The 23,843-nt window shown below is 43.4% G+C and overlaps 1 protein-coding gene across 2 annotated transcripts in view; it reads left to right on the top strand.

Annotated features, from left to right (window-relative positions):
* The first annotated feature begins 20,156 nt into the window (after positions 1-20,156).
* The window catches only part of PPM1D (protein phosphatase, Mg2+/Mn2+ dependent 1D), a 61,173-nt gene continuing 57,486 nt past the window's right edge, over positions 20,157-23,843 (top strand). Inside the window, exon 1 of one of the 2 annotated variants that reach the window (XM_027516760.1) lies at positions 20,157-20,855. In XM_027516760.1, the coding sequence (XP_027372561.1) occupies positions 20,384-20,855 (472 nt within the window). In that variant the 5' untranslated portion in view covers positions 20,157-20,383. The remainder of the gene's footprint in view (positions 20,856-23,843) is intronic. The other variant, XM_027516761.1, reaches the window with a different exon arrangement.

Genomic DNA, 23,843 nt, shown 5'->3' with positions numbered 1-23,843 from the left:
CCCAGTGCAAAAAGTTAACTGTATGCTGCCTACAGGGCTTCCCTGGTAGCTCAGCTGGGAAAGAATCTGCCTCAATTCAGGAGACCCCAGTTCGATTCTTGGCTGGGGAAGATCCCCTGGAAAAGGGATAGGGTTACCTGCTCCAGTATTTATGGGCTTCCCTGCTGGCTCAGACGGTAAAGAATTCCCCCTGCAATGTGGAAGACCTGAGTTCAATCCCTGGGTTGGGAAGATCCTCTGGAGGAGGGCATGGTAACTCACTCCAGTATTCTTGCCTGGAGAATCTCCATGGACAGAGCAGTCTGACGGGCTGCAGCCCATGGGATTCCAAAGAGCTGGACTTGCCTAAGTGACCAAGCACAAGCACACGCTGCCCACAAACATGTAGACCCAAGACAGGTTAGAATCAAGTTGCTCTTTAATATGCTGTCTAGGTTTGTCATAGCTTTTCTTCTAAGGAGCAAGCGTCTTTTAATTTCCTGGCTGCAGTCACTGTCTGAAGTGATTTTAGAGTCTAAGAAAATCTGTCACTGTTTCCACTTTTTCCCCACCTATTTGCCATGATGTGATGGGACTCAATGCCGTGATCTTCGTTTTTTGAATGTTGAGTTTTAAGCCAGCTTAGAGGGTAAGGTTTAGAGGCTTGTGATTACCTTCCCAAGGAAATGAGGCACATCCCCTACTGCATCCGATCCTCAAACAATCTGGAGGAATTCGATTGACTTTCCACAGGCTTAGCTTTGCAAAGAGGATGAGGCACAAAATGAAAGGGTCTCTTGGACACACCCAGTATCTAAGCTCTGAAGTTTCTCCATTAGTTGTTCTCCTCATGTAGCCTGTAGAATCATTCACTTTGTCTCTTTGAGAAATGTTTTTAAATACAGAAAAATATAGAGAGTAATAAAATGAACACCTTGTCCTTACTACCAAGGATTGAAGATTGTTACCATTTTTGTTATACTTTTTTGTTCTGTTTCAAAGAAGAAAAATATCACAGATGAATTTGATGTCCCTTTACCTCTCATTAGGCATTCCAGAGTGTTATGACCTGTCTCCTCTCCTCCAAAAATATCACTGCCTTGATGTGTTTGTACTTTTTCCGTGCACTTTTTAGATTTTAGACTTTAAATTACCTTATATTTTCTGTATATTACCCAAATTATATTACTTTAGCAATATAAAGTATTGCCTTACATGTGTTCAAATTTGTATAACAATGTGCTATGACCATATCAATTTGTTTTCATTTAACATTATTCATTTTATATCTTGTAACATTAGTTTTGGTCTTCCCAGGTGATGCAATGGTAAAATCTGCCTGCCAATGCAGGAGACACAGAAGACTCCTGGGTTGGGATGATCCCCCGGCATGTGTGTGTGTGTGTGTGATCACTTGTGTCCAGCTCTTTGTGACCCCATGGACTGTAGCCTGTTAAGCTTCTAGGGTAGGAAATGGCAACCCATTCCAATATGGTTGCCTGGAAAATTCCATGGACAGAGGAGCCCCTTGGCAGGCTACAGTTCAGGGGGTTGCAGAGTCAGACGTGACAGAGTGACTGAGCACACACGTGACCTTACTTTTGAGATATATCCATATTGTTACAGTGTACTAGTTAGTGATGCTTTTGGCTGAGAATAGTGTAAAATCCAACCAAGAGTTACTTCCCTGAAGTAACTAGCTCACTTGGTAAAGAATATGCCTGTAATGCAGGAGACCCCAGTTCGATTCCTGGGTCAGGAAGATCCCTTGGAAAAGGGATAGGCTACCCACTCCAGTATTCTTGGGCTTCCCTTGTGGCTCAGCTGGTAAAGAATTCACCTTCAATGCGGGAGACCTGGGTTTGATCCCTGGGTTGGGAAGATCCCCTGGAAAAGGGAAAGGCTACCTACTCCAGTATTCTGGCCTGGAGAATTCCATGGACTGTATAGTCCATGGGGTCCCAAAGAATTGGACACAACTGAGCGACTTTCACTTTAAAAAAAGAGTTACTTAAACAAGGATTTTTTTCCCCCACATAGCAAATACTCTAGAGGTAAAGGGATGTTGGCATTTTTTCCATGGCTCAGTAATGTTAGGACCAGAATCTCTGTATTTCTTTTGGCATTTCCTTTCCTTTCTGATTGTATGCTGGGGGGAAAGGCAGCGCCAACTACATTTGTCTTGAAAATCCCCCAACAAATTTCCATTTATATTTCATTGATCTTTTAAAAAATATTTATTTATTCATCTGACTGTGCCAGGTCTTAGTTGGGGCACGTGGGATCAAGTTCCCTGGCCAGGGGTTGAACCTAGGCCCCCTGCATTGGGAGCATAGAGCCTTAGCTACTGGATCACCAGGGAAGTCCCTGTATTTTCTTAATCTTTATTATCCAAAGATCCAGGTGCAATGGAGTTTGGGAAGGGAGTGTTGAGCTTTTATATCTTCTACAGAGGAGATGGCAAATGGAGACAGGAGTTAGGAATGTTAATAAGTCAGTCAAATAATGTCTGACATACTGTTCCTGAAAGAACATACCTTCCAACTGCTATCACAGTCATATGAGTACACCACATACTCTTATCTATTCCATTTTTGATAAATGTTTTTTATTTTCGCTATTGCAAACAATTGTATAATGAATATTCTTGCATTTGTCTTCTAATTTTGTAAAATCTTTATCACCTTCATCAAACACAAAAGTTGTTTTAATTGCTAAATCATGTCCAACTCTCTGTGACTGCATGGACTGTAGCCCTCCAGGCTCCCCTGTCCATGGGATTTCCTAGGCAAGAATACTGGAGGGGGTTGCCATTTCTTTGTTCAGGGGATCTTTCCGACCCAGGGATCGAACCCATATCTCTTGCACTGGCAAATGGTTTCTTTACTACAAGGCCACCAGGGAAGCACCCCGCCCTACCCCGCCATGAAAACTGGCTCTAATGAATAATATATTTTTGCTTAGCAAGGATTTTGAAACAAAAAGTTCAATATTTAACGTTTTTCCTCCTCTAGCATCACTTTCCTGGGGTATAAACTTGAAGTGAATTTATGAGTTTCTCCTTGGGCTAACAGGAGTTTCTGGGAGTAGAAAGCCAGTAAACATATGAACAATTTCCTGCTACACATAAATCAATAAAGTCTAAGTGTATAAAGACCATAATTTGAATTCGTTCATAAGCAAAGACTAGGATATATCAAAAAGAAACAAAACGAATCAGAAATCTCGGAACAGAACACACGGAATGAAAGCAGCACTGCAACACAGAAGAGCACAGGGCGGTTCAGAGCCCGGCCAACAAGACCAACCACACTGGTTCCGGGCCGTCCCCAGTTCCTTTCAGGAGAGGAACAGGAGATTTCTACTTTTGTCAATGGAGATTCTTCACATTGCAAGTGAAGAAAAATTCAAGAGAAACTGATTTCATTAAAAAGGGAAACTGAAAAGACCATTGGTGGGTCCAGGGATAATCATAATATTATTCAAAGCTCGATGCCACAACTAATACTCAACACAGCCAAAAATAAATAAATATATTTTTTAAAAACCCACAGAGCTCAAATACTGTCGCCAGACCTAGCTCTCAGATCTTCCTCTTAGTGTTAAGCTTCATTTTCAGACTGGTTCCCGTTCAATCCCTGGGAACTAAGATCCCACTTGTGAAGAAGCAATTAAGCCTGGGCGTCGCAACTAGAGAGTCTGTGTGCCACAACAAAAGCTCTCGCAAAGACGGAATAAAGATCCCGAGTTCGGCAACTAAGACCTGACACAGCCAAATAAATAAATATTTAAAAAAGAGTATTGGAAGATATTTCATTTTTATTGTTTACAATAGTTTATTGCAGTAAGTAAGCAGAGTAAGCTATGTTATTCTCATTACAAAGCCAGTCTCAGTCATTTTTTATGAATTCTTTAACTTTGCCACCTCATTTTTCATGAAAGTTCTTTCAAGAATAATTAGACAATAGAAGCTCTTTCCACCACTTAGCACCACTTACCCGATTAATCAGTGCTCTCCTCTGCCTCCAGAGAGGACACGGATGTCCAGATGCCCACTGCACACTGAATCTTTGGGTTAGACTTTGATTCTGCTAGACATTTCTGCTCCCGGGTGTTGAGTCAACGCTGGTTCACAAACCTGTTTGTTCCAGTTGTTCTAGTTTAATTAAATGTTGCATAACATGATGAAGTATGAGTGGAAGAAAAATAAAGTTCTCTCTATTAAAAATTAAATGGAAAGCTTTATTAATAACAAAGGCAAATCAGTTTTTAAAAACTGTTGTAAATTAGGTGTGGGTGAGAGAGACAACTGGAAAAGGTGGATGGTGAGTTGGATAAGTTATAAAACCCAGCAGAATTCTGCATCAAGAGCACTCTGTACCAGTTTTGAAGGTCTTGTTCACTTTAAGGAAGTAAAAACTGAAAGTCATAGGTGATACACTATTGATGTGGTTTATGGCAGAAGGAGGCGTGCTAAACCCCAAACAGTAGACTCATATTCAAAGTAAAGGTCTTGGCCCTACATCAAAAGACTGGCAAGTGAATATATGGGAGTGTAAGTTAAAATGTTTAAAGTACATATGTATTCATGTGGCGAAAGCTACAAATCAAGCAGAGAGGTCAATGAGCAAGAGAAATGGAATTGAATTAGTAAGCAGAATTACTTCTTGTTAGCAGGTAAGAAGTAGATGTTTCAGGAAAGTAAAGAGGATGGAGCTCAGATTATAGGAAAGTAAGGTGAAAAAATAAAACCACTGAGAAAATTTAATCAAGAAGCTTGATAGAAATAAATCACTACTAATGATCATAAGAACTAACATTTATTGAGTGCTTATTGTACACAGGTACTATCCTACCATTTTCTATGCACTATATATATATATATATATTTTTTACAGTTCATGAGATAGTACTAAGTAACTTGTGCCAGATTAAACCGCAAGAAAGTGAAACTGATTTTTCTGATAAAGCACATGCTGGAGGGGAAAAGCTCAGGATTTTTCTGATGAGAGGATATTCCAGAAATAAAAATAAAAGGATTAAATCAAAAGCAAATTATAAGTATTAAGTGTTCTTGCTAGTTGACCAATATTCACTAAAAGATACAAGCTTCCTGGACTTGCCTGGTGGCGCAGTGGATAGGAATCCACCTGCCAACATAGGGGACGTGAGTTCCACCCCTGTGCTGGGAAGATTCCACATGCCGTGCAGCAGCTAAGACTGTGCACCACGACTGCTGAGCCCAAGCTCTAGAAGTCGAGAGCTGCAGCTACTGAGCCCACACACCGCAACTACTGAAGCCTGTGTGTCTAGAGCCTGTGCTCCACAACGAGGCGAAGCCACCAAAAGAGAAGCCCGTGCACTGCAGTCAAGAGTAGCCCCTGCTCATGCAACTAGAGAATGCCTGGGTGCAGCAACAAAGACCCAGTGCAACCAGAAATAAAAAAAATAATAAAATAAAAAAAGAAAGGATAGACAAGAAGGTCCTGGTGCATAGCACAGGGAACTATATTCAATATCCTATGATAAGCCATAATGGAAAAGAATATGTGAAGAATATATATATGTGTTACTGAATCACTTTCCTGTAGAGTAGAAATTAACACAACACTGTAAATTAACCATACTTCAATGAAATAATTGTTAAAAATAGCTTACCTTTAAAAATCAACTCTGAACTCCTTTCTAAGTTCACTCAAGTCCCACAGACTGGACAGAAAAAGAAAATCTGGGGGAAAAATTATGATATACCTTACAAGTTCTGCTCAACACAGAGAAGGCAGTGAGTATTCTAAAATGCTCTGTTCCTGCCATAGCTCAGAAACCAACATTATGATATTAGCACCTCTAAATAAATCAATTGCTTAATTTTGCTAGTTTCTATCTTAAAGTGGTCTTCTCTGATTTTGTCTCTAATTATGAAGGGCGCACTATTTGGAGGTTGGAACTTCCAACAGAAGCATAGTAAGCAGTTGTTGTTCAGTCACTCAGTCATGTCTGACTCTTTTCGAGACCGTGGACTGCAGCATGCCTAGCTTCTCTGTCCTTCACCATCTCCCGTAGCTTGCTCAAACTCATGTCCATCGAGTCGGTGATGACATCCAACCATCTCATCCTCTGCTGTCCCCTTCTCCTCCTGCCCTCAGTCTTTCCCAGCATCAGGGTCTTTTCCAATGAGTCAGTTCTTCACATCAGGTGGCCAAAGTATTGGAGTTTCAGCTTCAGCATCAGTCCTTCCAGTGAATATTCAGGGTTGATTTCCTTTAGGATGGACTGTTAACTAAAACTAATAGCACAGTACTTCAAGGGTAAAATAAAATGCATTCCTCAAAGTATTAAATGACTTTTGTTTAACTTTTCAGAAACTGATAAAATGGAAATTTTCATCAAGGAAAAGCAATAATCAATCCAAGAGTAGGCTACATCTCTTTAGAAGAAAAGCCTAAGTGGGTAAGTAAAGCTATCTAAAGTGAAAAGGTATGAATATTCTTTCCACACTAATGACAGCAAAACCAGTTAAGTGCAGAAAACACGACAGATTGAATTTCCATGGCTAATTAAGAACACATACAGGTTTGACACCTTTGGGACTCTGGCAGCCGTGATTCTAATTTCGTGTCTCCTACCAATTTACATTTGCACATGATGAATGAAACAGTGGTAGCCAGATTAGACTGCTTGTTTTGTTAAATGCTGAGTTGCAAAAACAACAGGGTCAGAGTAAAAGCAAGTTTAAGAATTTAACCTCTTGAGACACAGTATCTCATAACTCTAATTACGAAGGGTGACTCTAATAGGTGAGCAATGGGCTATTAGCCACAGGAAGAGACAATAGCAAATTAATTAGTGTCTTATTTTTCTTCTAAGATTAATTCTTACAGTATATGTTTGAAGATTTTGAACTCAGTCATTAAAAGCAAGATATGACTCCCAAGTCAACAAATTAGTAAGAATAGGGAATACCGAAATAGATCCAAGTATATGAAAAACTTGCTGTTTTAATAATGGGAATATCACCAACTGATATATCAAAAAATAAGGTCATTGCACAAAAGACATTGGGAAACATACCTAGTTGAAAGAAATTCAAATCTAATTCATGCCAAAATAATTTCAAATAAATGTGAATGTAAAAACACATTTTAAAACATAAAAATGCTAGAAGAAAGCATGAAATTTTAATCCCATTTAACTGATCTCAAAAGTGAAAAGGACATTTGAAGCACAAACCCACTGGAAATATAAAAAAGAAAAGCTCAAGGTGTTTTAGTATTTTCTATCCCATCTTTTATTCTAGCATTAAAAAAATATTTATTCCTTTACTGTTATGAGCAATGCTTCTGCGAAAATCTTCATATATGTACCTCTTGCAAAGATACTGTATGATGAATTACTAGCAGTGGGACTTCTAGGTCAAAGTATGCTGCTGCTAAATCGCTTCAGTCATGTCCAACTCTGTGCGATCCCATAGACGGCAGCCCACCAGGCTCCCCCGTCCCTGGGATTCTCCAGGCAAGAACACTGGAGCGGGTTGCCATTTCCTTCTCCAATGCATGAAAGTGAAAAGTGAAAGTGAAGTCGCTCAGTCATGTCTGACTCTTAGCGATCCCATGGACTGCAGCCCACCAGGCTCCTCCGTCCATGAGATTTTCCAGGCAAGAGTACTGGAGTGGGGTGCCATTGCCTTAAATTTCATTTGATATGGACTGAAGCTAGAAATAAACTAAAGGTTTATGAGAGTCTCCACATCTTTCCCACTTCTGATTATCAATCTTAAAAGGATTTTGCCTGTCTGATAGGTAAAAATTTCATTGTTTCTTCTTGCACTTTTACATTGTTTTCCCCTTAACTTAGCTCTTTCATCCACCTGCCATTTTATTTTAGAGTTGGTCTCAGTTAAGGGCTTCACCTTTTCTCCTCTTCAGAGATGGTGAGTTGTCCCAACAAATGGATAGCCAGGTGTCCTAATGTCAGTTCATGAATCATTAGGCCTTTATTCAACTGTTTGAAATGCCACAACCATCATATATTCTCTTCACATATATATATTGATCCTTTTCTGGACTCTCTCTGTACTATTTTCTCCTGGTCCATTTGCCCTTTCTCTGCCTCTCCCAACTTTATAGAATATTCAGGTACCTTCAGGACAACGAATCATCTTAATAGTCTTCATTTCCGATAACATGTTGGCTATTCTTATCCATTTTCTCTTTTTGATACATTTTATGTTTATTTTTTAAAACATATTTATTTATTTATGGCTGCACTGGATCTTTGTGGCTGTACTCAGGCTTTCTCTAGTTGCAGCGAGCGAGGGCTACTCTCCAGTTGCAACGCTTGGACTTCTCCTTGTGCTGGCTTCTCTGGTTGCAGAGCACGGACTCTAGAGGGCTTCAGTAGTTGTGGCACATGGGCCTAGCTGCCCTGAGGCAGGTAGAATCTTCCCACACCAGGGACTGAACCCATGTGCCCTGCACTGGCAGGGGGTTCTCAATCGCTGGACCACAAGGAAGTCGCTGGATAAGTTTTAGAATCAACTTGTCAAGTGAAAAAAAATCCAGTTAGAATTTTGATGAAAATTTATAACAAATGTGTAGAATGAATTATAACAAATTAAGTGTCTCATCTAGGAATGTGACATGTTTTTCCACTTATTCAGGGAATTATTTTTTCCTTTGGTAAAGTTTCATTGTTTCCTTCACATAAATTTTACACATTTCTGGCTAAAAGATGAATTAACCAACTTATATAATGACTTTTTGTTCTAGACTCAGGGGATATAGAAATGAACAAGACAAGTTCTCTGTTCTTCTGGAGCCTGTATTTTAATTGAGAGACATGGTCAACAGACAAACGAATAAAAAAGATGACAAAGAATTTCTCTGCAGAGAATTAGAGTTATATAACAGAGATATAGGGAGGCTAGGGGCTTCCCAGGTGGCACTAGTGGTAAAGAATCCACCTGCCAGTGCAGGAGAAATAAGAGATGCAGATTTGATCCTTGGGTTGGGAAGATCCCCTGGAGGAGGGCATGGCACCCACTCCAGTATTCTTGCCTGGAGAATCCCATGGACAGAGGAGCCTGGTGGGTACAGTCCATAGTGTTGCAGAGAGTCTAACACGACTGAGCAACTTAGCATGCACGCATAGGGAGTCTATTTTAGATAGGATTAGTAAATTGAGATCTGAATAGCAAAAAGAAGCCATCCTTTTGAAGATAGTAGAGGTGGGGGTAGCATTCTAAGGAGATGGAATGCTGCTGCTGCTGCTAAGTCGCTTCAGTCATGTCTGACTCTGTACGATCCCCATAGATGGCAGCTCACCAGGCTCCAGTCATGTCTGATTCTGTACGATCCCCATAGACGGCAGCTCACCAGGCTCCGCTGTCCCTGGGATTCTCCAGGCAAGAACACTGGAGTGGGTTGCCGTTTCCTTCTCCAATGCATGAAAGGGAAAAGTGAAAGTGAAGTCACTCAGTCATGTCCAACTCTCCGGGACCCCATGGACTGCAGGCTACCAGGCTCCTCCGTCCATGGGATTTTCCAGGCAAGAGTACTGGAATGGGCTGCCATTGCCTAAGGAGATGGAATAGCTAATGCAAAAAGTCTTAAGGCCCTTAAAAACTTGGCTGTTTCAAGGAACAGAAAGGTCACTGAGGCTGTGAGGGTAGTGGGGAAGGGGGAATTAAATGTTATTAAATGCTCCAAACATTTAGGGACAAAGAAGATCATGTAGACCTTCATAAGGAGTTTGTATTTTATTTTAAATGTGATGGGAAGTCACTGAGTGCAGTGAGTAGGGGAATGACTTGATCTGATTTATGGTTTTGAAAGATCATGATAGTAGCTAGTGGAAAAGGGATTGCAGAGGTGGTTGTGGTTTAGGTGCTAAGTTGTGTCTGACTCTTGAGACTCATGCACTGTAGCCCGCCAGAGTCCTCTGTCCATGGGATTTCTCAGGCAAGAATACTGGAGTGGATTGCCATTTCCTTCTCCAGGGGAACGTTCCTGACCCAGGGATCAAACCCACGTCTCCTGTGTTGCAGGTGGTCTCCTGTGTTGCTGGCGGAGTCTTTATAGCTGAGCCACGTGGGAGGCACTTACAGAGGTCTGAGAGTGAAAGAAATTAGACTTGTGAGAAGAGTGATTCAGGGGCCTAAGTGAGAGGTAATAGTGGCTTAGAATGGAAAGGTAGTGGTAGGCGAAGTGAAAAGTGGTGGGTTTGGTATTGATTTTGAAGATTTAGTCAAATGGATTTGCTGATAAATTAGATAGGAAAGAAGGCTGAATGCTGAAGAACTGATGGTTTTAAATTGTGGTGCTGGACTCTTGAGAGTCCCTCGGACTTCAAGGAGATCAAACCAGGCAACCCTAAGGAAATCAACCCTAAATAGTCATTGGAAGGACTGATGCTGAAGCTGAAGCTCCAATACTTTGGCCACCTGATGCAAAAAGTCGACTCACTGGTAAAGACCCTGATACTGGGAAAGACTGAGGGCAAGAGGAGAAGGGGGTGACAGAGGATGAGATAGATAGTATCACTGACTCAGCGGATGTGAATTTGAGCAAACTCTGGGAGACAGTGAAGGACAAGGGAGCCTGGTGTGCTGCAGTCCATGGGGTTTCAAAGGGTCGAACACAACTTAGCAACTGAACCACAACAACGAAAAGGACAGAAAATGGAGTAAAGAGAGGAATAAAAAACTCCAGTGTTTTTTGACTTGAACAGCCTGGTGGATGATGATGCTTTTTGATATTGGCAAGATGAGGAGAAGGAGATACGGGGAAAAAATCAAGAGTTTGTTATTGCCATGTTAAAATGAAATGCCCATTAGACACTCATGTGGAACTGTCAAGTGTGCAGATGCATTCAGAATCTGGGATTCAGGGTAAAGTTCAGACTGGAGATACACATTTGGGAGTCATCAGTGAATGGTTTGTAGAACATTGGTCCTGAATGCTGTTGCCTGGGAAGTGTGTACAGGAAAAGAAAAGAGCCTATGACAAAGCTCTGAGTGCTCCCAACAACCAGAAGACTAGCTGGTGTTAAATAAGCAAAGGAAAATGAAAAGGGGGTCCCTTAATGAGGAAGGAAGAAACCTAGTGTGGTCTCTCACAAGCTAAGAGAAACAAGTTTCCAGAAGGAAGCATATTAAGTTTCAAGAAGGAAATAGTGGCTGCACTTGCTGCTTCAGCTGGAACAGAAGTCAGTAAGTTCAGAACAGGCATCATAAGTTTTGGAAACAGAGAAGTCTGGTTATGACATAAAAACAGTCTTAGCATTAGGGGGATGGTTGCTTAACTGGATTGGGTTAAGGAGGAATTATGAGGTAGGAATCGAAAGTAGACTCTAGAAAGAGACAAATCTTTAAAACTTTTTTTAAGACAGGGAGCAGAAAAATTGGGTAGAATGAGTCAAGGTAGCTTTTGTCATTGTTATTTTTGTTAAAATACAAACCAGAACATATTTGTACAAAGATGGAAATAATTCGGTAAAAAAGGGAAACCAATGAGGTAGTAATCTCGGAGAGACAGCAGTGACTGGTCCTGAAGAGTGATCTCAGCTCCTTGTCCAGGGATTGAACCTGGGTAGCCTGTATAAAGGAGAAGGCACTGGCACCCCACTCCAGTACTCTTGCCTGGAGAATCCCATGGACGGAGGAACCTGGTAGGCTGCAGTCCATGGGGTCACTAAGAGTCCGACAGGACTGAGCGACTTCACTTTCACTTTCCACGCATTGGAGAAGGAAATGGCAACCCACTCCAGTGTTCTTGCTTGGAGAATCCCAGGGAGGGGGGAGCCTGGTGGGCTGCCATCTATGGGGTCGCACAGAGTCGGACACAACTGATGTGACTTAGCAGCAGCAGCAACCTGTATAAAAACCAGGAATCCTAGCCACCATTCCACCAAGAGCTAGAGGTTAGAGGCAAAGTAGCCCTGGCCCTTTCCCACATTTAAAAGCAAGAATGTTTCAAGGAGGCAAAAACTGTAAAAACAGGAAACTTTATTATTAGAGACACAGCACAGTGTGTGGGAGAGCATACAGAGAAACAGTTTATGTCAGAAACTAGGCAGAAATACACACCCACAGAGAAGTCTAGGCATCTCAAATGAGGAGCCCAGGAAAAAGGTGACTTAAATCACTTACATAATACACTCTTTCTGGGTCTTTGTTTGCACTGGCTAATTATCTTGTTTCTTTCTTCACATGCGACCAGTCCTAGGATCCTCCTCAAGATGAGTGCACAACATTTTTTAAGATGGATCCCATTGCAGAGGCCTATGGGTGCCTGTCCACACTTATTGTGGGGTGGAGTCCTCTCCCTTTTCAACCCCCAAGAAAGCCTCCTTGCTCATGTACAGACTAGGAAGTCTTCCTTGACCTCAGGAGTGGGAACCTTATCACGTTAGTAGAGCTCAGCTTTTGTCACTAGCTTTGTCCTTGGAATGTCTGGGTGAGAACAAAGCTTGAATTTTACTCCACTTGACAAACACCAACTGTCCAGCCCAGTTCAGTTCAGTTTAGTCGCTCAGTCCAACTCTTCAGTGTCCAACTCTTTGTGACCCCATGGACTGCAGCATGCCAGGCTTCCCTGTCTATCACCAACTCCCAGGGATTGCTCAAACTCATGTCCATTGGTCAGTGATGACATCCAACCATCTCATCCTTTGCTGTCCCCTTCTCCTCCTGCCCTCAGTCTTTCCCAGCATCAGGGTCTTTTCCAATGAGTCAGTTCTTCACATCAGGTGGCCACAGTATTGGAGTTTCAGCTTCAGCATCAGTCCTTCCAGTGAATATTCAGGACTGATTTCCTTTAGGATGGACTGGTTGGATCTCCTTGCAGTCCAAGGGACTCTCAAGAGTCTTCTCCAACACCACAGTTCAAAAGCATCAGTTCTTCGGTGCTCAGCTTTCTTTACAGTCCAACTCTCACGTCCAAACATGACTCCTGGAAAAACCATACCTTTGACTAGATGGACCTTTGTTGGCAAAGTAATATCTCTGCTTTTTAATATGTTGTCTAGTTTTGTCATAGCTTTTCTTCCAAGGAGCAAGCATCTTTTAATTTTGTGGCTGCAGTCACCATCTGCAGTGATTTTGGAGTCCAAGAAAATAAAATCTTTCACTGTTTCTATTGTTTCCCCACCTATTTGTCATGATTTCCCCATCTATTTGCCATCTATTTGTCCAGGCCAGGGGCCCACCTATCTCCTACCTTAGTAAGAGCAAGAAAGGATAATTGGTGGAGCAGAGCTCTTGAGAGGACAGCAAACAGGGACTAGAATACAAATTGAGGGGATGCTTTTAACAGTAACAAGGCCTGTAATGGTAACAAGGAGGATGAGGTATGGAGAAGCCAGGGTGTGGATGGAAAATTTGATGAATATTTTGAAACATAAAGTGGCTGAGAAGTGATAAGGATAATGGAAGAAGGGAAGACAGTGATCCATGAACAAATGAAGGGGGAGTTAACAGGGATAAGCTGGTGACAACATCTTGGTGCAGTGGCAGCTGGCATTACCTTTAAAAGAGTTTGTGTAGTGTTGAGTTAAAAAAATAGTCACAACCCAAAAGTTGACAATTATGTTTTATTTGGTGGGAATTTTTAGGACTTCAAGCCTGGGAGATAGAATTTCAAGTGACCTGAGAGAACTGCGTTGGGCAGGGGGAGGAGTCAGGTTATATAGAAGTTTGCAACAAAGGGTAGGTAGTCTGAACATCAGAAGTATTTTCATGAATTAAAGAAAACCAGATATCTCAAGTTTGGGAACTTAGCACTTTTCTATGCATGGCAAGATGCAAGAGTCTGGGCTCACTTTTCATATTCATCTCCACTATCTGGGGCCAGTATCATGTTTCTCTTCGGTGCTCACCGTAGGGAGTGGCTGCAGCCTGAAAGCGGCTGGATGGTAGGTGTTGTTCTCCTTCCTGGTTGCCCTGGAAGCCTGGAATTGCTGATGATTTTGACACCCTTGTTTATTGATACAGGAGGAAATACTCCATTTCTCAGTTGAGACTTCCCTCGTGTTCTAGAGGTTAAGAATTCACCTGCCAATGCAGGGGACGGGGGTTCGATTCCGGATCCAGGAAGATCCCACATGCCACGGGGCAACTAAGCCCATGTAACACAACTACTGAGCTGGAGTGCCCCAACTACTTAGCCTATGCTGCAAATACCAAAGCCCACATGCTTAGACTGACTGCAATGAAAAGTGGCTTGGGGGTTTCAAGGAGAAAGGAAGAGAAATGATGAAATGATTTGGGGCAACATGAGAACCTGGTTCAAATATAAGAATACCTATGAGAGGAATAATATTCTCTTGTACTTGAAATGCTGTAAGGGAGGTAGAAATGTTGTAAGGGAGGTGAGAAAAGAGAATTTAAAGACAAAGGAGAAAGGGAAAGATATACGCATCTGAATGCAGAGTTCCAAAGAAGAGTAAGGAGAGATAAGAAAGCCTTCCTCAGTGATCAGTGCAAAGAAATAGAGGAAAACAATAGAATGGGAAAGACTAGAGATCTCTTCAAGAAATTAGAGATAACAACAGCACATTTCATGCAAAGATGGGCACAGTAAAGGACAGAAACGGTATGGACCTAACAAAAGCAGCAGATACTAAGAAAAGGTGGCAAGAATACACAGAAGAACTATACAAAAAAGATCATCTTGTTGTCATAAAAGCCAACTTTAGGATAAATACAATATTTCATGCAAAGATGGGCTCGATAAAGGACAGAAATGGTATGGACCTAACAGAAGCAGAAGATATTAAGAAGAGGTGGCAAGAATACACAGAAGAACTGTACAAAAAAGATCCTCATGACCAAGATAATCACATTGGTGTGATCACTCACCTAGAACCAGACATCCTGGAATGTGAAGTCAAGTGGGCCTTAGGAAGCATCACTACAAACAAAGCTAGTGGAGAAAAATATGATGCTGTTTAAGTAATGCACTCAATATGCCAGCAAATTTGGAAAACTCAGCAGTGGCCACAGGACTGGAAAAGGTCAGTTTTCATTCCAACCCCAAAGAAAGGCAATGCCGAAGAATATTCAAGCTACTGCACAATTGCACTCATCTCACATGCTAGCAAAGTAATACTCAGAATTCTCCAAGTGAGGCTTCAATAGTACATGAACTGAGAACTTCCAGATGTTCAAGCTGGATTTACAAAAGGCAGAGGAATCAGAGATCAAACTGCCAACATCTGTTGGATCATCAAAAAAGCAAGAGAGTTCCAGAAAAAATCTACTTCTGCTTTATTGACTATGCCAAAGTCTTTCACTGTGTGAATCACAACAAACTGTGGAAAATTCTTAAGGAGATGGGAATACCAGACCACCTGACCTGCCTCTTGAGAAACCTATATGCAGGTCAGGAAGTAACAGTTAGAACTGGACATGGAACAGCAGACTGGTTCCAAATAGGAAAAGGAGTATGTCAAGGCTGTATATTGTCATCCTGCTTATTTAACTTATATGCAGAGTACATACTGCTAAATGCCAGGCTGGATGAAGCACAAGCTGGAATCAAGATTGCTGGGAGAAATATCAATAACCTCAGATATGCAGATAACACCACCCTTATGGCAGAAAGTGAGGAGGAACTGAAGAGCCTCTTGATGAAAGTGAATGAGAAGAGTGAAAAAGTTGGCTTAAAACTTAACATTCAGAAAACTAAGATCATGGCATCTGGTCCCATCACTTCATGGGAAATAGATGGGGAAACAATGGAAACAGTGACAGGCTTTAGTTTTTTGGGCCCCCAAATCACTGCAGATGGTGACTGCAGCCATGAAATTAAAATATGTTTGCCCTTTGAAAGAAAAGCTATGACCAACCTAGACAGCATATTAAAAAGCAGAGACATTACCAACAAACGTCCTATAGTCAAAGGTATGGTTTTTCCAGGAGTCATGTATGGATGTGAGAGTTGGACTGTAAAGAAAGCTGAGCGCTGGAGAATTGATGCTTTTGAACTGGGGTGTTGGAGAAGACTCTTGAGAGTCCCTTGGACTGCAAGGAGATCCAACTAGTCCATCCTAAAGGAAATCAGTCCTGAATATTCATTGGAGGGACTGATGCTGAAGATCCAATACTCTGGCCGCCTGATTTGAAGAACTGACTTGTTGGAAAAGACCTTGATGTAGGGAAAGATTGAAGGCGGGAGGAGAAGGGGACAGCTGAGGATGAGATGGTTGGATGGCACCACCAACTAACTCAGTGGACATGAGTCTGGGCAAGCTCGGGGAATTGGTGATGGACAGGGAAGCCTGGCATGCTGCCGTCCACAGGGTCACAAAGAGTCAGACATAACTGAGCAATTGAACTGAACTGAAGGGAGGTTTCTCATGATGTACTCTACATATAAGTTAAATAAGCAGGATGACAATATACAGCCTTGACGTACTCCTTTTCCTATTTGGAACCAGTCTGCTGTTCCATGTCCAGTTCTAACTGTTGCTTCCTGACCTGCATATAGGTTTCTCAAGAGGCAGGTCAGGTGGTCTGGTATTCCCATCTCTTTCAGAATTTTCCACAGTTTATTGTGATCCACACAGTCAAAGGCTTTGGCGTAGTCAATAAAGCTGAAATAGATGTTTTTCTGGAACTCTCTTGCTTTTTCCATGATCCAGCGGATGTTGGCAACTTGATCTCTGGTTCCTCTGCCTTTTCTAAAATCAGCTTGAACATCAGGAAGTTCACGGTTCATGTATTTCTGAAGCCTGGCTTGGAGAATTTTGAGCATTACTTTACTAGCGTGTGAGATGAGTGCAATTGTGCGGTAGTTTGAGCATTCTTTGGCATTGCCTTTCTTTGGGAATGGAATGAAAACTGACCTTTTCCAGTCCTGTGGCCACTGCTGGTTTTCCAAATTTGCTGGCATATTGAGTACAGCACTTTCACAGCATCATCTTTCAGGATTTGAAATAGCTCAACTGGAATTCCATCACCTCCACTAGCTTTGTTTGTAGTGATGCTTCCTAAGGCCCACTTGACTTCACATTCCAGGATGTCTGGTTCTAGGTGAGTGATCACACCATCGTGATTATCTTGGTCGTGAGGATCTTTTTTGTACAGTTCTTCTGTGTATTCTTGCCACCTCTTCTTAATGTCTTCTGCTTCTGTTAGGTCCATACCATTTCTGTCCTTTATCGAGCCCATCTTTGCATGAAATGTTCCTTTGGTATCTCTAATTTTCTTGAAGAGACCTCTAGTCTTTCCCATTCTGTTGTTTTCCTCTATTTCTTTGCATTGATCGCTGAGGAAGGCTTTCTTATCTCTTCTTGCTATTCTTTGGAACTCTGCATTCAGATGCTTATATCTTTCCTTTTCTCCTTTGCCATGAGAAACGCTGGGCTGGAAGAAGCACAAGCTGGAATCAAGATTGCTGGGAGAAATATCAATAACCTCAGATATGCAGATGACACCACCCTTATGGCAGAAAGTGAAGAAGAACTAAAGAGTCTCTTGATGAAAGTGAAAGAGGAGAGTGAAAAAGTTGGCTTAAAGCTCAACGTTGAGAAAATGAAGATCATGGCATCCAGTCCCATCACTTCATGGCAAATAGAAGGGGAAACAGTAGAAACAGTGTCAGACTTTATGTTTTTGGGCTCCAAAATCACTGCAGATGGTGACTGCAGCCATGAAATTAAAAGACGCTTACTCCTTGGAAGGAAAGTTATGACCAACCTAGACAGCATATTCAAAAGCAGAGACATTACTTTGCCAACAAAGGTCCGTCTAGTCAAGGCCATGGTTTTTCCAGTGGTCATGTATGGATGTGAGAGTTGGACTATGAAGAAAGCTGAGTGCCGAAGAATTGATGCTTTTGAACTGTGGTGTTGGAGAAGACTCTTGAGAGTCCCTGGACTGCAAGGAGATCCAACCAGTCCATTTTGAAGATCAGCCCTGGGATTTCTTTGGAAGGAATGATGCTAAAGCTGAAACTTCAGTACTTTGGCCACCTCATGTGAAGAGTTGACTCATTGGAAAAGACTCTGATGCTGGGAGGGATTGGGGGCAGGAGGACAAGGGGACGACAGAGGATGAGATGGCTGGATGGCATCGCTGACTCGATGGACGTGAGTCTGAGTGAACTCCGGGAGTTGGTGATGGACAGGGAGACCCGGCGTGCTGCGATTCATGGGTTCGCAAAGAGTCGGACACGACTGGGCGACTGAACTGAACTGAACTGACTGAAGGGAGGTAGTTCTGCTAGGCTATAAACCAGTCTTCCCAGGTGGCTTAGTGGTAAAGAATCTGACTGTTAATGCAGGTGATATAGGTTCAATCTTTGGGTCAGGCAGATCCCCTGGAGTAGGAAATGGCAACTCATTCCAGTGTTCTTGCCTGGAAAATCCCATGGACAGAGGAGCCTGCTGGGTTACAGTCCATTGGGTTGCAAAGAGCTGCACACTACTGAACACACACACACAAACCAGCTTTCTGTTAGAACAGGAAGTTGATGGGAAAATTTAGAGAAGAGGTGAAGTATAGAGGAAATGGGTGATAACAGATGTTGAAATCTAAAGGGTGGAGTGAAATGGTTTAGGATGGTTGGTAAAGAGCAGGTTACTGAATCAGATGAAAAGAAATAGAGAGTAGCATCGAGATGTTAATCAGGGTAATGATAGATGACCCTGAGGCTACCCGGTTGTGACTGAGTAAAAAGGACTGTAGAACAGGAGGGATTATTTTTTTTGTAATCTCTTGGAATGGAAAGGAAGGTGGGTAAGCTGTTTAAGAAGAGTAGTACAGAGCTATACAAGGTGTTCTCAGGTGATGTTACTGAGGATACCGGTCTAGAATAGTTAATATTTCACTCGGGTTTTTTTCATTTATTAATAGCTATGAAATACAGGCTATCATTTCCTTCCAGTGTTATAATTGTCAGGTTTTGATGACAGGATTATGATCATCTTTCAGAACATGCTGGGATTTTTTTCCCGAGTCTTTTTACACTCTGGAACCACCTGGCCTAGTGCATTTTGATGCAGGGTATTATCTTTGAGTACATTTTCAATTTAATTTATCTCGTCGGAGTTGCTACATTTTGAAATGATTTTTATTTATATTTTATTGGTAGGAGGGTTTTTCCTATTTTATGTCTGTGTCACATGTCAAAAATAAACATTTTCCCCATTCCTAGGATCATTCCACTTGAAAAATCTCCAAGGCTCTACTGGAAAGAACACACAGGAGAGCTGATGGTGAAGCGGTCAAAAACTGACAAAGTGAACTTTAAATTGATTCCCAAGAACGTTTGCTGCTGACAACAGCCAACCTGCCCACTCCAAGGCTTGCTTTATTGCTGTTGAAATCCGTGCAAAGGTTTTAGCTCACAGATTGTAACTTGCTGGGAGAAGACGCGGGAAGGTAACCGAACTGTTGGAGCTCTGTAGCACTGGGCAGTTTTTGTAACCTGTTTTCAAGTGATCCCACCAAAGGAGTAAAATGCTTGCACCCAGGGCTCGTGGGAAAAACTATTTTCAACAAAAGGTGAAAAGATGTTTAAAAAAAAAGTTAAAATGTAAGTCTTTTCAGTCTCCGACGTACGTTAAACGCAACTGGGTAGCCGACCAGATGGAAATCACAAGTTCTTAACACGGGTTAGATTTGCGCTGTCAACTCCCGGTCGGATCCATCCCACCCAAATCCAGCTCGGCGGTGGCAAGCTTTTTTTCCCCCAGCCTGTTCGCAAACCACCTTCCGAAGTGAGGTTTCCCGCCATTTCAGTTCAAGAAATGAAAGATCTCTTCCCGGCAGATTCTCCGGACCCGCCGGAGACCCGAGCCCACACGCCTTTCCCCGCAAGGCAAGCAGCGGCACGCCCTGGGCGGCCGCATGCATCGTGATCCCGGGGACTGAACCAAAAGGTGCCAGCAGACTAACAGAGCGTTTTAGCACCCGCCGAAAAAGCCGGACGGCGAAAACCGCCAGCTGTGGCGAGGCGTAAGCCGGGCGGATCAGGCGCGCCCCCAGCGCCAGCGCGGGTTGGGACGGAGGAGCGCGGCCGTTGCAGGGAGGGGCGAGGCTTGGGGGCGGAGGGCGGGCGCGCGCGCCAACTCGACTCCGGATTGGTCGGCTCCGCAGAGCCGAGTGACGTCAGCCGGCGAGAACGTCGGATTTGTGTGGTGGGCACGGGCGGGCGGGGGGAGGCCTACTGCGCAGGCGCAGCGGCTGGGCTCTGTCCGCCCCCGGCTTTCGGGCCCAGCTCTCGCGGACAAGTCCCGACATCGCGCGCGCCCCCCCTACCTCCGCCCTCCGGGACCGCCCCCTCCTCCGGCTCGGCCTCGTCGGAGATAAACAATAGTTGGCTGGCGAGCGCCGAGGGTGCCTCCCGCCGCGGGGACTCGGCGGGCCGCGCGGGACCGGCGGGATCGCGGCCAGCCGGCCATGGCGGGGCTGTACTCGCTGGGAGTGAGCGTCTTCTCCGACCAGGGCGGGAGGAAGTACATGGAGGACGTTACTCAGATCGTTGTGGAGCCCGAGCCGGCGGCCGAGGAAGAGCTCTCGTCGCGGCGATCGCCCTCGCGCCCGCCGCCTCCGCCGCGGTCACCGCCGCCCCCGGCCGGCGGCGAAGTGGCGGGGAGAGGCGCCGCGGGGGCCGCCCGGGAGGCTCGCGCCGCGCCGCCCGACGCCGGGGCCTCGCCGGCTCCCGGCCGCTGCTGCCGCCGCCGCTCCTCGGTGGCCTTCTTCGCCGTGTGCGACGGGCACGGCGGGCGGGAGGCGGCGCAGTTCGCCCGCGAGCACCTGTGGGGTTTCATTAAGAAGCAGAGGGGCTTCACGTCGTCCGAGCCGGCGAAGGTGTGCGCCGCCATCCGCAAAGGCTTCCTCGCCTGTCATCTCGCCATGTGGAAGAAGCTGGGTGAGTTCCCCGGCTTGCCGCGGCCTCCCCCCTCCTCTTCTCCGGGCAGTTCGGGGCTTTCTGTCGCGCCGGCCCCGCGAGCCCCCCAACCCGCGGCCACCGAGGGCGCTCGGTGTGTCCATCGACGGGAGGGCAGACTCCAGGGTCTCTCAGCGCACTTTCCAGGATGGGGGGCTCCGGGCAAAGGAAAGTGGCTTTTCGGAAGGAGAGGGTTGTGGTCTCCTTTCAGACATCCCTCGCTTTATTTCCACCCCCCGACCCCGGCCGGGATCGGTGGGGAGGCGTCCCCTCGTCCCTTCGCTACTCCACTCTGATGGCAGCCAGCGGGTAAGCGTGTTTGAAACCTGGCGCCAGATTTTGGCCTAAAGATGCACTGAAGACGTGTTGCTACCCAGGACGCGCGAAGGAAGCGGGAGATGGCGAAAAAAAAAAAAAAAAAGAGTATCTCCTTCGAATCTGTCATAATTTTGCTCTTGAAGGACTTGTTCCTATCGGTGGCCTCCTACCGGCGGTGTCAGGCCTCCAAAATTGACCCCGGGTGGCTGGTAGTTGGAGTAAGCTGTTGGCTATAGTAGAGAGGCTAAAAAGTTATCATCCAGCGACTTAGTCTTAGGAAAGAATTCGGTATGGTGATCATGAAATGTTTCTAGGATCTTTATGCTTGTACGGCTTATGAAAAATAAAAGCGTGGAATGGGTTCTTACCACTTAAACTGGCCCCGTTAGCGGGATGTGTTAAATTCAGTTTAGGGCTTTTCAAAAGCGCACTTTTATTTTTTTTTAGCCCTGTGGTACTTGCCTTAGCTAATTGATGTCAGAGAGTTCTCAACAGTTCCCACGTAAAAGTGCTTGTAAATTGTAGATACCCGTCAAAGTAGGAAGAGATAAGGAATTACTGATGTGCCAAAAGGAATTGGAGACCCTAATTTCTAAAAATTCGATGTAGTTGTAGTTTCATCGAAGCTTTGAATGTGTTCTAAAGCAGCCGATGTTTCTGTACCCAACCTGTGTTATCATACAGAGTTGTAGGTGCTTAGGCATTGCTGTGAATGAATGGCATGAATCTTTTTTAGAGAAAACACAATACCACTTCTGTTACTTAAGAAAGTCCTCTTGTTTAAGGTAGCATAATGTTGCTTTATTTTCAGTAGAGGAACAGAGACATAGAGAAGAGTGTAAAGGTTAATCAAATACAGAACATTTTTAAAAGGTATTGTCATAGAGTTGTGGACTAGCTTCTTTCAAAGTCTGTTTTCTGTTTGCCTGGATTTCTGCCAAGAATTGTTTGATTGACTCATAGAACCTCCAGTCCGCCTGTGGGAGGCTGTTTCATCCAATCCCAGAGGCCCCTATTATGGATTTGTTTTGTTTTTGTGTAGGCAGAGCACAGCTGAAAGCACCAGCAGCATATTCCAGAAATTTGTCATTTCATTGCTTGTAGGGCAAGTGGGAGTGGACAGCAAGACAAGATAGAGGAAAATTAGACACAGAGAACATTTAGAGTCCTGTGTATTTTGGAGCACACTTGGAGCAACATAAATTTGCCATGTGTTTTCACTGAAAGGATAAAATATAAACCCTGTTACTTGAGCATTTTTTAATAAAGCAGAAATCCTGCTGTTAAATGTGAATGTGTATGTCTTTTGACATGTATGTACTTTTTGAACGAAGATTTATACACCAAATGTTAAAGCTTACTTTGTTCCCACAGTTAGCCTTATACTCCACCATCAAAACTTGCAAAAAAAAAAGAGTAGGCTACATAAATGGAAGTCTTGACAGTCTTCCTGTGTGTCAGGCTACAGTAGTGGTTCTCAAACTTTTTGCTCTCAGAACCCTTTGTACTCAAATGATTCAGGGTTCTAAGCAGCTTTTGTTTATGTGAGCTACATCAACCATATTTTACTGTATGAGAAGTTAAAACTGAGAAATTTAGGGGCTTCCCTGGTGTTCCAGTGGTTAAGAATCTGCACTGGAGTGCAAGGGACGCCAGTTCCATCCCTGGTCTGGGGAGATCCCCCTTAGTTGCCATGGAACAGCTAAGCCTGGGAGCCATAACTACCTGAGCCCCTGTGCTGCAGCTACTGGAGTCTGGATGCCTAGAGCCCGGGCTCTGCTGCAATGAGAAACCCAAGAACTGCAATGAAGAATAGCTCCCTGTCTCTGCAACTAGAGAAAGCCCACATGCAGCAACAGAGACCCACCGCAGCCAAAAAACAAACAAATAAATCTTTAAAAAAAAGAGAGAGAAATTAATGAAATTTAACCTATTAAAAATAAGCTTATTGTGTGTTGACATTTTAAAGTGAAAAATCACTTTTCCCCCTAAAATAAATATTGAAATAAATATTCTAATCTTTTGCCCATTTTTTGTTTCTTTGAGTTTTGAGAGATCTTAATACATTCTGAATACAAGACATTAATTAGATATACAATGCAAAAACATTTTCTCCCAGTCTGCACCTTGTCTTTTCATTATTTTAGCATTGTTTTTTAAAGAGAAAATTTTAATTTCAATTAAATCAAATTTATCAAGTTGCTATATATGGCAGTCTCACACACATATGTAGTAGAAAAAGGGAGGAATAGTTTGTCTTTTCAGATAATTGTGGATATTCCACCCCAAAGTGGTAGTTTCTTAAGATTAGTCAAAGTGGAATCTGAAACATCATCAATAAACTTTTCTATTTTAACAGTAAGAGCCATTGGTTTCTCTTGCACTTTGAATCAGCCTTTTACCCACATGTGTTCTTGTGGCATGTACATGAGTCATTTGGTTCACTGAATTGTGTAGATCTTCCAAGTATTGATGCATTTCATTATAGAATACCCACATTTGTTACTATCACTGATCACATTGGAGAAGTCTTAAGATTGGGAAGTTACCCAGTTTATTGTCATCACTACCAGGTAGTGGACACATATATTCTAAAATAGGAGATTTGGGGACATCCCTGCTGGTCCAGTGGTTATGAATCTGCCTTACAAT

The sequence above is a fragment of the Bos indicus x Bos taurus genome, chromosome 19 (assembly GCF_003369695.1).
Source record: "Bos indicus x Bos taurus breed Angus x Brahman F1 hybrid chromosome 19, Bos_hybrid_MaternalHap_v2.0, whole genome shotgun sequence".
In the NCBI taxonomy this organism is placed as follows: Eukaryota; Metazoa; Chordata; class Mammalia; order Artiodactyla; family Bovidae; genus Bos; species Bos indicus x Bos taurus.
Note: the sequence above shows the minus strand (reverse complement) of the source record. Positions and strands in the feature narration are given on the sequence as shown.